Raw genomic sequence first — 14577 nt, forward strand, 5'->3', positions numbered from 1 at the left:
GGCAGGTACATAATTGGACCAGGTATGCATTCAGAGAGCTTAACTTGCAAGTCCATCAAGTGTCGAAAATGGCTTTACAAAACTGGTTGGTGTTAGATATGTTATTATTAAAGGAACAATGGGTATGTGGAATGTAAAATCTTACTGTAATATTACCATTCACAATGCAACATTATCAACTGAAGAAGCCAAAGCTAAAATGAAAGAAATCGCTGATCAAACATCGGAACTTTTCCAATCACTCCAACCCAAAGATTGGCCTCAAGGAGTAAACCCCAGTTCCTGGCTGATGTCTGTATTTTGATCCTCGGGACTCATGGGGTGGGGGCAGTGGCTAGTGAGAATTGGATTGATGATTGCAATTGGATTTGTATTTTTAATGATTGGGATAGCTATTGTACACTGTATGATTACTTGTGTAATTTCTTCTGCTGTTCCTGTCTTTTCTCCTCTGTCTTTTCTATGTATGCATCACCCCCATGGACAACCCATGAACTGAGTAAAAGTCCCTGGAAGACAGTGTTTAAGCCACAAGGTGGTGTAAGACACTTAAAGATGACAATTGCCCTAAACATTGTCAAGGCCACAGAAGGAACTTGCCATAACATAAGCCACCACAGCAGGAACTTGAGATAAGCACAGAAGAGAGGAACTTGTAACAGAAAGGCACTAATTCCAGGTCTATTGGAGGTGAAGTCTGGTTAGCTCACCCTAGTTAATGCATCCAGACAAAAATTCCCACTGTGGCAAACTGTGGGAAAGGAAGCAACTGCTTATATACGTGCCATCCCAAGTTATGGGAACAGCATCTATGCCCTGTGGATACCTGGAACTTGGGCTATATAAAGGTGACACCCCAGAAGAACGACTCCAAGACCCCAACCACTGAGAAGACCAGAAGAAGAAGGACCAATGGGATGCAATCTAGATCCCCGGGTGGTGAATATCTCTGCTTGATCTCTGTCTCCCTCCCCTTTCCTATTTCTTTCTATCTCTCTACCTCACATTTACTGTAATTAAAATCTGTACTATTGACTTTGGCATATGGTCTCATTTGCACCTTAATTCAGACAGAGGCATCTTTTAATAATCGGATCATAACAAATGTGATTGCTCAGTAAGCATTCAGTTTGGCTTTTTTAATGTTTTCATTACAAACATATTTGATTTTGTTGCCTTGACTTAGGATAAACACAACTTAGCAACCACCAAAACATCAGTGTGTTATCAACATTATTCTCTACTGAATACAAAACACAGCACTGTACCAGCTACTGAGAAAAAATTAACTCTATCCCAGCTGAAACCAGGACAAGGTCACATCAACATAATGTTTAAGAATGCTTTTGCCACACCTTCTGGAAACATACAGTTACCTTTTTTTGGACTTTGTTATGAATCTGTAGTATATCGGTATGATCTCTTCCACAGAGCTAGCTAAAACACTGAAGTAGAATATAAATATTTTCAGCAGCAAGTGAGAGAAGGGGAGGAATGAAGAAAAATAAAATCAATAAAAAATCCTTAGACAACATTTGTAGATGCAACAGGGCAAAAGCTGGAGTTTGAGTGATTTTTGAACTCGAAGTACTGTTGTGTTCTCTTGAATTTTTCTGCTTACAAACAAAAAGAAGCAGTTGCAGCTTCAGGAAAATAATTCTTCCGGGCTGTGGGAGCAAAGAAATGTTCATTTCAGCCACTTAAGTAGGAAAAAGATTTTAATCAATAGTCATCAGAAAATGTAGTAGTATGCAGGATGGGTACTACTATGATAATAAAATTGTGGATGAAGAGCTTTTAAACACCTGAGAATACAAATAACATCCTGAGACATGTTTTATGCTAATACAATAAATAAGACCTGTAGTTTATTTATATAAAATAGTATAACTTTATATGGAATTAATATTGAGGGAAAGGAGGTTTTTTATGTTTTTTTTTTATTTGTGGAGACATACTTTTAAGATAGAAAACATTGTTTGGACAGAATAAATGTTGCCTAAAGGCCTTCTCAAACATGAAATTTTCACAGGAAGCATACTTAACAAAATTGGAAGGAATAAGTGGGTTTGTGATTTTTCTTTCAGAAGATAAAGCTTACCAAAAGAATGAAACTTTCTGAAATCCTGAAAGATTTGGAAACCTGTTTATAAACATCTGTACTGTAGTTCATTCTTAGACTGCAGTGTTAAAGAAGAGCAACAGCTTGAATTTTGTAACAAGCTTTTGGAGGAAATATGTGGGTTTTAAACTAGAGAAAGCAAACATAGAAAGCTAAAGTTGGACTGCATATTTTGTGTCTTTAAAGGGTGAGACATTTTTCAGGGTTCAACCTATACTGCCTTGGACTCAAAGTAGCTCTTTTGACCCTAAATGGAGAGAAGGGAGATTTTGTGGTAATTCTTAATATTTCTTTCATTGTTATTTCTGTGAGTTCGACTTCCCTCCCCTCTCCCTCCCAAGAAGTGTCTTATGTACTCCTCATGAGCTGCAGAAAAAACACATCAGGAAGAATTTCACATTGATTTTTTTTTTGGCTATTTGTGGTACGTGTATAGAAACTCATACACTACAAAACAAGAAAATATATTATCCTCTTTTTTTCTTATTAGGAAACAAGTCTCATTAAAGGTCTTGATCTCCAAAGACTTCATGGGTTTAAATTCAGGACTTGAGTAAAAAACCATACCCCTCTTGCTGTATAGGGACAATATGTGACTGTTAAATAGATGTGATTCTTTGAAGCTGTCTTTAAATATGAAGGGGATAATTAATGTATTTTCAGTGTCTAGTGTTTTGAAATCTTAGCTGACTTCTTTAAGAAGAAAACTACTTGAATGCCTCTGTGCATTTCTTTCATCACTGCATACCTGAATGTTCTGCCTTTGGCAGATGAATCACACACTGTGCAGTCAGGTAGATCCATTTGTTGCAGATACTTATATTTATAGGCTAGGTTTATGTAGTCCTGCTGTTTCTTACTACTTGTTCTCTATCCACCCATATAGCTTTCACAAAACTTTGCAACCTCTGCTTTTCCATCAAATTGGGTCAAAAGTAGCAAAGATTTTTTAAAAAATGAGGATATAGGTAGAGAATAAGAACCCAAATTAGTTGTGCCATTTAAGGGAAAGGCAGTTGTAATTATATGTTACTCATTTCGAGAGACAGCAGGCTACTGAGTTTGTGTGTATGTTGGCCAGCCACCTAGCCTGTGGACAGTTCAAAACCAGGTACATCTCATGTCGTTGTTTATCCGGCCAGAAAGGAAATATGGGATGAAGTGAAAAAGGGTCTGGGAGTGAACGTAGCATTCTGTAGTTTGGTGTCCTAGCTGATGTTAATTTTGCTGTTCACAAACCTCATGCTTTCATAAATTATGACTGTGTCTTAGTTTAACAAGATTACAACTTAAAAATTAAGAGACTTCAGGTGGAAGTGTGGAAAAGGAAAAGAAACAGCTTTTTATTAACAAAATCTGAATAAACAACAAATGGTGCAATCAAAAACTTTCAGAAGAAACAAAACAAAGTCCCAAATCCCCAGGTGGGGGGGGAGAAACCTGCTGCAACCTGGGGAAGGGGGGGGGGGGAATGCAGGACTGTCCCGGCAGTTCAAAAGCTGCTCGCAGCCAGCAATGAAAAAAAACAAGTCCTTTTTCCCACAGGTAGTCTTGAAAGCAGAATACCTCGCTCTGAGATGGGTTGGTCTCTCTCTCTCTTGGTCGTCCTCTGCAAGGTGTCCCGTGGGGAAAAAACTTCCTCTCAGGAAAAGAGAACGAGGCGGCCAAAAACCAGGCTCCTGCTCTGTCCGATCCAGGACCAAAACCCCAAAAGCCTCCCGAACAAAGGACTCCCAGCCCTCCCCGCGCTGCCCCGTGTGTGCTTCTTCGCTCCGCCCCCACCCCCATCCCGGAAGAAACAGATTGGGGGGGGCGTGACACTGGGAAAAAATTCCAACATCTCTTTTCAAACTTATGACAGACTGAAATGTCCAGTGTTTGTTGTCATATTCAGGTGTTGCAGGCTTGTCGGATCTCTAAACTTTGCCTTGGTTATGTGTTTAATGTCTCTTGTTGAAAATTCTTGTGTTATCTGAGCAATGAAAATTATTTTCTTTGTAACTGATTTTTTCCACCTTTTTAGTTTAGAGAAAATAATCTGCTCTCTTCTTGCTCCTGATAAACATCTGAATTGATAATAATTATTTTTAAACTACTCTGCTTATGATCCTTTTCTTCTTTGTTTTTCCCTAAGTTACAGGGGAATACTGCCCCTTGAGAGTAGTGTACTTGGCTGTATTCACAGAGCTTCTGCCCACAATACCTGAACAGCCTCAGATGAATGATGTTTCCTTTGACCTAGTGAACTGAGCACAGAACCGGAAGCCTAGCAACAGAATCAGGGTTAGAATTGATTGCTTGTTTAGTGGATGCTCTCTTTGTGTGTTAATTTCTTCATCTAAAAAAATACTTTCCTTGGAAGTGCTACACATGTGTTGCCGTGGGATTTATGGTGCTGAAAAAAAATCTCCTGGAGCAGTTAATTAGGGGTGAGATAAGAAAGGGTTTATTTTGCCAAGGCAGTAGATGTTACACGACACGTGCAGGCCGTGCCTGAGATGTTACATTTTATAATACCATCCATCCAATCCCAAATGTGTCCACCCTGTGGCCTTTGGACCGCCCCAGGTCCACCCCCTGAAAATGGGTCTGGGGTGTATTTTGGGACCCTCTGTTCATCCCATCTTCACCATCATCAGAGCACAAAGGGTACATAGTTAGACAGTTTTTGACCGTGTTCTGTGGTTTAGGCCCTGATATGCTGTTCTGCCAACAATCTAGGCCTTGCCTTGACAAAAGACTAAACATTTCTGCTGTATTCAGGGGTAGGAGTGATATAGGGAGCATAGAATGGGGTAAGAGGGTTAAGGAATGTGTAAACAAGGGTGCTACAGGGAAAGGGATGCAAGGGATGCTGCTTTTAGAGTCTACTTCCACTACTTATAAAACTTACAAGTATTAGAAAAATAAAAACCATTAGGGGCTTAAGGTATCACATGGAATCATAGAATCATTAAGGTTGGAAAAGAACTCCAAGATCATTGAGTCCACCCTTTGACTGAGCACCACCATGTCAACTAAACCATAGCACTAAGTGCCACATCCAGTTGTTTTTTGAACACTTCCAGGGATGGTGACTCCACCACCTCCCTGGGCACTCTGTTCCAATGCCTGACCAACCATTCAGTGAAGAAGTTCTTCCTGATTATCAACCTGAACCTCTCCTGGCACAACTTGAGGCTATTTTCTCTTGTCCCATGATTGCTCAGTAAGCATTCATTTTGGTTTTTTAATGTTTTCATTATATATTTCATTTTGTTGCTCTGTAAATCCCTGGTATTTAGACGGTGTTAGGTGGATGATTGTTATGTCACTGTGTTCAGACTCTTACTAAAGAATGTTAAAGGCAAAAGGGAACAGCAGAGTATAGGAAGGAAGAAATTCTGGAAGTCTTTTTCAAGTCCTGAGCCCTTAGGTTTTATTTGTTTCTGTTCCCTACAACATTCTGTCAAGTGTTCTTAGATTATTTTTTTTTTAAATTTACTTCTGTGGTTTTGCATATACTTTTTGAGTGGCTATTAAAATGGAGTAATTTTCAGCTACAGTAAAAATTCTTGTGCTTTGCGCCTTCAGAGTGCATATTCATTTGTCTTCAAATATCTTCAAAATTTAAATTATGCTTTTGATTGCTTTCTTTGACAGGGCTGCGATAGAGGAGGCATATTCAAGGTCAATGACAAAACTAGCCAAATCAGCGAGCAATTACACACAACTTGGGTAAGTGTGTAGAAGAGAGAAACACTTAAGCATGTTAAGCATCGTTTGATTCTATTTTATTGATGATGTTCAAGGTAGCATAATTTTGCTACCTTTAATGATTGTTAGTTCTTCAGTTACTGTGAAGCTATGCAAAATATCATGCAGCTATGAAAAACAAGACTGTACAGTTCTTTATTAACAGTTAAAAAAAAAACAAAGCAAAAAACCCAACACCATGGAGGAATTACCTGTTCCTCTGTGTTTACAGTTGAGGTTTTTTCAGACATAAAAAAGAATGTGACTTTCTATTCTGTGCTCCCTAGCCTATGGTTATTAATTTGAAGAAAAAACATATGGTCTGCAAATGGAGCGGTGAATTTATTTATTTTTATTATTTCTACTTTTTCAAGTGTTATCTCTGTCCTTGGACATGTTAAGAATGAGACTTTTCAATAGATTTATTCCATAGTTTAATTAAAAATTTTTACACAGGATGTTTTTTTTAAAAATTGAATGATTAATGAATGTTGTTTTCATTAGAAAGATTATGCCAACAGCTCAGACTTCTTAGAAGAGGCTAAAGATTAATTTTATTTGTAGTAATCACATCTAGATATGTGGAGAGCTTTCATCAGTGGATAATTTGATACCAGTTGTTGCTGCTCTTCAAAGGTTTTGTATCTCCATGTTAGTTTGAACATCAGTGCTTTAAAGGCTATGCATGGTATTTATTTTTCAGCAGCATTGACCTGGAAACTGAGGTAGGAGTGTATCTTTAGAATAGCTGGAGAAGTCCATGCAGTATAAAAATCTGAATCTAAGGAATGATCTGTTCCTCACCTTCCTTTACCATATGGTTAATCCTGTGGCTGTAATGATGAAAGACAACTGAAAACTTAACTAGTGTCTTGTTTTAAAGACAATGTATGCCAGGGAGGCAGGACCTCTGATGGAATAGATACCCCTCCCCCTAAAATTATGCAAATTTGAATATAAGAGACTTTTGAGCAAAAGTGTAGAAACAAATAACAGTTTACTAAAAACAGAACAAAGCAGAACAAAACAACAACTACACAATAACAGAGAAGATGCCACCCAAAAATGACTCACTTCCACACTGACGCAGTCCTGGCGCAGTCACGTGATCCTGACAGCAGTGTCTACCACATAGAAGTGACCACAATGTCAGCGGGGGGCAGGGATGGGCAAGTGACTCTGGCTCTGCCTGCAGCATGTTGGTGCCCCACCGGGCAGTGGGAACCTGGCAGGTCGGAGTGGCGAGCAGCAGGAAGCTGGCAGGTTGGAGCTGCGGGCGGTTGCAGCAGATCGAAAGGCAGCAAGCTGGCACAAGGTGGACTCCAGGGACGCTGTGGCTCAGGCACTAGTAACTTGGTCCCTGGGTGGCACCCGGGTGGGGCAGGCAATGTCCGTGCGGGCGGTGGAGCTTACCAGCTCTAGATGCCACGGTGCGGGTGGGTGCCAGGGTATCGATCAGTGGAAATGGCTACTACTCTGGAGCCAGCAGCAGTGAGCAAGTTTGAGCTGACTTCCTGCCAAAATCTCCAATGCTCAGCAAAAGCTCCTCCCCTCCCTCCCCTTTTTCGGCAAAGAAAGGAAAGGGAAAAAAAATTATAGAAACTGAAAGGAATAGAACCCAACTGAATTATACCAAAATATATGTGTATTTTTACATATATACAGTTATATACAGTAAGGATATTATGTATAACTCCCAATTAATGGGGAGAGGGGAAGGGAAAAATGGGGAAAAAGGGGCAAAAAGGGACAAAACCAAAACAGGCATGCACAATCGAGAAACCCAGTAGCTAACAAAATAAAAAAAAAACCTATTAAAATCTCACCACTTCCCTTGAGAAAAGCAGGACGGCTGGACGTGGCCCAGCACTCTCCCCTCATGCGTGGTAGACAACAACAGTCACTGTAGGCCTCAGTTCCAGATAAGCAAGGCCGAGACAGGGACCTACCGTTCCCAAACCTCATTGGAAGAGAGTGAGGTCTCTCCGGTCAACTTTATTTATACCTCAGGTTACGTAAAGGAATAGCATGGAATACTTCCTTAGTCACTTCCCTAGTTCCTTCCTGGTTACAAGCTGGTCTCCAGGAAGGCCTAGGGTGAAAACTATCACAAGCAGGCAAAGGACGGCAGGGGTCCAGTGAGCACGGTTCCGGAGTGGCATGGGATGCGCAAAGCAGAAGTGCAAAACAGGTTCTCCACCAGCTACCGGCGGCTCCCTGTGAACAACAGTCCCAGGACAAAGAGATGCAGCTGTTCCTTGACTGTAGTGACGGAAAAAAGAGAGGGGACTCCCATCCTGCCAGCCATTCTTATACCCTCCAAACTTCTGCAGCACTTCCCATGGGAACTCCCATTCCCCTGCTTCAGAAATCCCATCTCCCCCTCTGCCCGTTCACGACCAGGACCCCAGCACATGCGACCCTCCCCCCCGTGCCTCATGGTGGCATGGGAAATTCAGCACAACAACTAGCCAAGTAACTTTTGTTTTCTTTTCACTATTTAGGTATGCACATAAAAATACCTGTACATGTTAAATTTTTTTGAACTGCTCTTTCATCATCTTTAGGAATACCATTTGTCATTGTTCTGTTGATGATGGAGAAGAATAAGTTAATTTTGCTGTGTTTTACTCAATAGGGTCAACACAGGTAAAACATAGAACACTGAAAAGTTTAGTAAGATGTCAAGTACGTTTGAAACATTAAATAGCATTTATAGCAGTTTGTTGTGTTTTTTGTTTGCTTCAGTTTTAGGATCAGAGCTGAAATTCTGTAGGCATATCAGTTACACTTTACCACTATTTTAAAAAAAATGTAACCAACAAAGAAAAAAACCCAGAATCTTTAGGGTTGGAAGGGACCTCTGGAGATCACACAGTCCAACCCCACTGCCAATGCAGAATCACCTAGAGTGGGTTACACAGGAACTCATCCAGAGCGATTTTGAATGTCTCCAGACAGGGAGACTCTACGACCTCCCTGGGCAACCTGTTGCAGTGCTCTGCCACCCTCAATGGAGAGGGTTCCTCGTGTTCAGATAGAACTTCTTTGTGTTTTGGTTTATGGCCATTGCTCCTCAGTCTGTCACTGGGCACCACTGAAAAGAGTCTGGCACCATCCTCTTGACACACGCTGTTATAGTTACAGATTTTGGAGGAAGATTTAGTGATGAATATTCATACCATTATGTCATCTGGAGCCCATGTTCTCCCATTGTTTTCTTTTGTTTGGTTGGGCGGACAGGTGGTGGCTTGACAGGAAAGACCCTTTGCCATTTTGGTTTTCCCCTTTTTGTTCCCAAGGGGTGGGGTGCCACTTGTTTTTGGTGGGTCCTTCCTTTTGTGCGTAAACCATTTTTTTCCCCTCTGTATTTTTTGGTAGTTATTGCTATTTCCTTTTAGTAAATAGTTATTTTTTCACTTTCACTCACATTTTTGGTTTTTTGCTCTATTAGGGAAGGGGAATAAAAGGGGAGGGGTTTTATCTTATTGGAGTTCCTGCCTCCCAAATATATTGTCTTTAAACCAAGACACCTGTCTGAGATATTTATATGCGTTAATGAGATCCCCTCTCAGTCTTCTCTAGACTAAACAGGCCCAACTCCTGCCATCTCTCCTCATAAGACAGATGCTCCAGGCCCCTAATCATCTCTGTGGCCTCTGCTGGACCCTCTCCAGTAGCTCCTTGTCTTTTTTGTACTGTGGAGACCAGAATTGAACGGATGTGGCCTCACTAGGGCCGAGTAGAGGGGCAGGATCACCTCCCTCAACTTGCTGGTCACACTCTTCCTGATGCACCCCAGGATACCATTGGCCCTCCTGGCTGCAAGGGCACACTGCCGGCTCATAATCAGCTTGTCACCCACCAAGACTCCCAGGTCCTCCTCTGCAGAACTGCTCTCTGGTAGGTCAACCCCCAACCTGTACTGGTACTTGGGGTTATTCCTCCCCAGGTGCAGTAGCCTACACTTGCCCTTGTTGAACCTCATTAGGTTTCTCTCTGCCCAACTCTCCAGCCTATCAAGGTCCCACTGAATGGCAGCACAGTCTTCAGGTGTATCAGCCACTCCCCCCAGTTTTGTATTATCAGCAAACTTGCTGAGGGTACATTCTATCCCTTCATCCAGGTCACTGAGAAACAAGTTGAATAAGACTGGACCCAGTATTGATCCTTGGAGAATGCCACTGACTACAGGCCTCCAACTGGATTCTACTCCCCTGATCACAACCCTCTGAGCTCAGCCATTCAACCAATTCTTGATCCACCTCACTGTCCATTAATCTAACCCACATTTCCTGAGCTTTATCTAAGAGGATGTTATGGTAGACAGTGTCAAAAGCCTTGCTGAAGCCAAGGTAGACAACATCCACTGCTTTCCCCTCGTCCACCCATCGTACCATGTCATCATAGAAGACTGTCAGATCGGTTAAGCATGATTTCTCCTTGGTGAATCCATGCTGACTACTCCTGATGAACTTCTTTTCTTTTACATGCTTGGTGATGACCTCCAGAAGGACCTGTTCCATCACCTTTCCAGGGATAGAGGTGAGGCTGACTGACCAGTAGTTTCCCAGGTCCTCCTTCTTGCCCTTTTTGAATATGAGAGTAACATTGGACTTCCTTCAGTCATTGGGCAACTCTCTCATTCTCCATGATTTTTCAAAGATGATGGAGAGAGGCAGAGGCAGAGCAACATCTGCCAGCTCCCTCAGCACACATGGGTGCATGCCATCAGGGCCCATGGATTTATGGGTGTTAAGTCTTTCTAGCTGATCTCTAACCCAACACTGAACAACCAAGGGGAAGTCTTCCTTTCTCTAGCCTTCTTTTACCTCCGGGATACCTGAGGGCCATGTTCAGCAGGAAAGACTGAGGCAAAGAAGGCATTCAGTAATTCCACCTTCTCTGTCTTCTGTCACCAGGATACCCATCTGATTCTGCAGCAACCCCACATTTTCCCTAGTCTTCCTTTTTCTACTGATGTTCTTGTAGAAACCCTTGTTGTTGTCCTTAATATCCCTTGCCAGATTCAATTCCAAGTGGGCCTTGGCCTTCGTCATCACATCCCTGCATACTCTGATGATGTTCCTATGGTCCTCCCATGTGGCCTGTTTCTTTTTCCACATCCCATAAATTTCTTTCTTTTGTTTGAGATTTACTAGAAGCTCCCTGCTCATCCACAAAGGTCTTCTGCCCCCTTTACCTGATTTCTTGATCATGGGGATACACTGGTCTTGAGCTTGGAGGAAGTGATACTTGAATATTGACCAGCTCTCTTGGACTCCCTACTCTTCTAGAGCCCATTCCATGGGATTCCTCTAAGTAGGTCTTTGAAGAGGTCAAAGTTAACTCTCCGAAAGTTTAGGGTTCTAGTTCTGCTTACTGCTTTGCTTCCTCCACGCAGCATCCTGAGTTCTACCATCTCATGGTCACTACAGCCAAGGCTGCCCCCAACCTTCGCATCTTCAACCAGTCCCTCCTGGTTAGTTAGTAGAAGTCCAGATGTTAGTACAAATCCAGATGAGCATTAAATTTTTTATTATTTTTTGTCCCCTCAATCTAGGACATTTGCACCAGTTTGGGATGTTTTCAAAACCTCAACAGAAAAACTGGCAAGCTGTCACTTGGACCTCATGCGGAGATTACAAGAGCTAATAAAAGAAGTTCATAAGTATGGAGATGAACAAATCAAAACTTATAAAAAGGTTATTAATTTTTTACTTATGCATGTCCAATGACTTGTTAATGTTAAAATAAAAATTGTTTGTTTTTGACAACTATGTGATATTTGACAGACTAAAGAAGATGTTTCAGGAACATTAGAAGCAGTGCAAAATATTCAAAGTATCACTCAGGCCTTACAAAAATCAAAGGAAAACTACAATGCAAAGTGTGTTGAACAAGAACGTTTGAAAAAGGAAGGAGCAACACAGAGAGAAGTTGATAAGGTAGTTCTGTGACATCTTAAATTCATTGTGTTCTCAATCTGTAACATTCACCTTGTACTAGTGAAATACTCAAAAAGGGCTAAAAGTAGTTGTGGCTATTTCATAATGTGCATGATGCTTTGAATGCCTTGTTATGCTTTGTTTACTCTTCCTTAATGGTTCTAACTGCACTGCAGTTCTAATTCTTTATTTTGTAATTACCTACATCATATGATAATTTTCTTCAGTGGCTTTTACAGAAACTATATATGTTTCAGCTTCTATTTTGTTTTCGGATGCATTTTGTTAAGTAAATATGCAAACATTCAATGCCTTTATTAATGAATTAAGGAGTAGGAAGTTTTGTGTTGTCCCCTCAAGTGAGACAAAGCAGCTAATTATAGGAGTATTTGAAGTCTGTTTCATTGAGAAGAAAAGCAAGTTAACATTACTTTTAACAATAATTTAAGAGGTTCCAATAACATGGACCAAAACTCCAAGGGACTGCATTTAGTACTCTCCTTGGGTCATGGAGGAGCTTGATCCATTTATAGAATCACAGCATGATTAAGGTTGGAAGGGACCTTAGAGAAGTTGTGGATTCCCCACCCCAGAAGTGTTCGAGGCCAAGTTGGATGGGACTCTGAACAACCTGGTCTAGTGGAATGTGTCCCTGACCATGGCAGGAGGGTTAAAACTGGATCATCTTTAAGGTCCCTTCCAACCCAAATTGTTCTATGACTCTATGACCTCTGGAGGTCATCTTGTCCAACCCCCCTGCTCAGGCAGGATCACCTAGAGCCAGCTGCCCTGGACAGATGGCTTTTGAAGATGGCTTTTGAAGATCTCCAAGGATGCAGGTTCCATAATCTCCCTGGACAAACTGATCCAGTGCTCAGTCCCCCTTACAGTAAAAAAAGTGTTTCCTGATGTTCAAGTGGAACCTCCTGTGTCTCAGTCTGTGCCCATTGCCTCTGGTTCTGTCACTGAGCACCACTGAAAAGAGCCTGGGTCTCTTCTTTGCACCCTCCCTTCAGGTATGACATGCATTGACAAGATGTCTTCAGAGCCCCAGGCTGAACAGTCCCAGCTCTCTCAGATTTTCCTCATAGGAGAGATGCTGCAGTCCCTTGATCTTTCTTTAAGTATGTTAATAGCAAGAGGAGGTCTAAAGAAAACATTGGACCAATACTTGTTGAAGATGGTTGTCTGACTAATAGGGATGAAGAAAAAGAGAAGGCATTCAATGCTTTTTTTTTTTCCTCTTCAGTCATTAGTAATACTGATAGAGGACCAGGCAGCCCATGGTTTGAGTTTTGTTTCCACCCCCGGAGCAGTCAATTCCAGATGCACTGGACAACCCTCCACGTGAAAGCAAACTGTGACCTGCACTGTGTTGCCAAAGGGATTGAGAAAAACACATTAGCGATATCAGTTGTGGCACCACTGGGCTGCCTTTGACTCCAGCTCGTATTGAAGTTCCAGCATGTCTGGTACAGCAGCACTCAGAGGCGACGTGACTTTGTTCAGATCATGATAGTTTATTTTTACTCTCCATTCTCCGTTAGACTTTTGCACTGGCCATATGGGGCTGTTAAAGGGCAAGTGAGAGTTCCTGAGCACTCCTTGGCTCTCCAATTGATGGATCAGCTCATGGATGGGAGCTAGGGAGTCTCAGTTGGTGCAATATTGCACCAGCTTAGTAACAGTTGGCACCTGCTGTTCTTCCGCTTGCAGTAATCCCACAATGAAGGGATCTTCTGAGAGGCCAGGCAGGGTAGATAGCTGCTTGATCTTCTCTGTGCTCATGGTAGCTACACAAAAACCCCATCTGTACCCCTTTGGGTCTTTGAAGTACCCCCTCCTGAGGTAGTCGATGCCAAGGATACAAGGGGCCTCTGGGCCAATCACAATGGGGAGTTTTTCTCATTTATTCCCTCTTAAGCTCCCCTCAGCCTCCAATATAGAGAATTCTTGGCATCCCCCTGTCACTCCAGAGATCCAGATGGGTTTTGTGCCCCTGTACTCTGATGGCATCGGTGTGCAGTGTGCACCAGTATCTACTAAAGCTTTGTACTTCTGTGGATCTGATGTGCCAGGCCATCGAATCAACACAGTCCAGTATGCCCGGTCATCCCCTTCCTCCTCCTGGTCGAAGGCAGGGACCCTCTATTTCTGTTCCTTGTCAGAGTATTCACTGTCTGACCCTTGCAGTATCAGACCAGAAGTCCCCTCGCCAGGATCAAGGAAGGTGATTTCAGTCCTTTTACATCTGGGAGATCCCTGATTGCCTTCTTGTGTCTACAACTACTCTGGCAGCCTTCTTGGGTGACCCCTTCTTAACAGCTCTCTTCTCTCTCAATTCATGTACATGGGCTTCCAGTTTAATGGTGGGTTCACCATGCCACTTAATGTCTTCCCCCTGGTCACGCAGGAAGAACAAGAGTGCACCATGTGGTCTGTGCCTGGGGCTCCCTTTCCCTCTGACCAGGGCAGGAGAGGACCGATTTCTTGGGGCACCCCTGAGAGCTGAGGTGTTGGCCCATGGGGATGAGGGACAGAGATTTTTTCAAAGTTTTGGAGTCAGGAAGACTCTCTACAGTTGGTGTATCCATTTCCGGGTAATACATTGCTGTCAAGATGTTAGAATATGACTGGGGCACTTTGAATCACCTTCCTCCACACAGTCATTGTGCAAGGGACATCCTCTGGATCTTTAGAGACCTTATTATTTATTAGATCACTACAGATGACTTCCAGCACTGCTAATTCTCTCAAGTCCTGGATACCTTC

General features: G+C 42.3%; 1 protein-coding gene across 1 annotated transcript in view; it reads left to right on the forward strand.

Moving 5' to 3' along the window:
- LOC116779979 (F-BAR domain only protein 2-like) overlaps window positions 1-14577 on the forward strand; it is a 214269-nt gene that overhangs the window by 19766 nt on the left and 179926 nt on the right. Inside the window, exons 3-5 of the mRNA XM_032674481.1 lie at window positions 5765-5839; window positions 11421-11562; window positions 11653-11805. Of these exons, the coding sequence (XP_032530372.1) occupies window positions 5765-5839; window positions 11421-11562; window positions 11653-11805 (370 nt within the window). The remainder of the gene's footprint in view (window positions 1-5764; window positions 5840-11420; window positions 11563-11652; window positions 11806-14577) is intronic.

The sequence above is a fragment of the Chiroxiphia lanceolata genome, chromosome W (assembly GCF_009829145.1).
Source record: "Chiroxiphia lanceolata isolate bChiLan1 chromosome W, bChiLan1.pri, whole genome shotgun sequence".
NCBI lineage: Eukaryota > Metazoa > Chordata > Aves > Passeriformes > Pipridae > Chiroxiphia > Chiroxiphia lanceolata.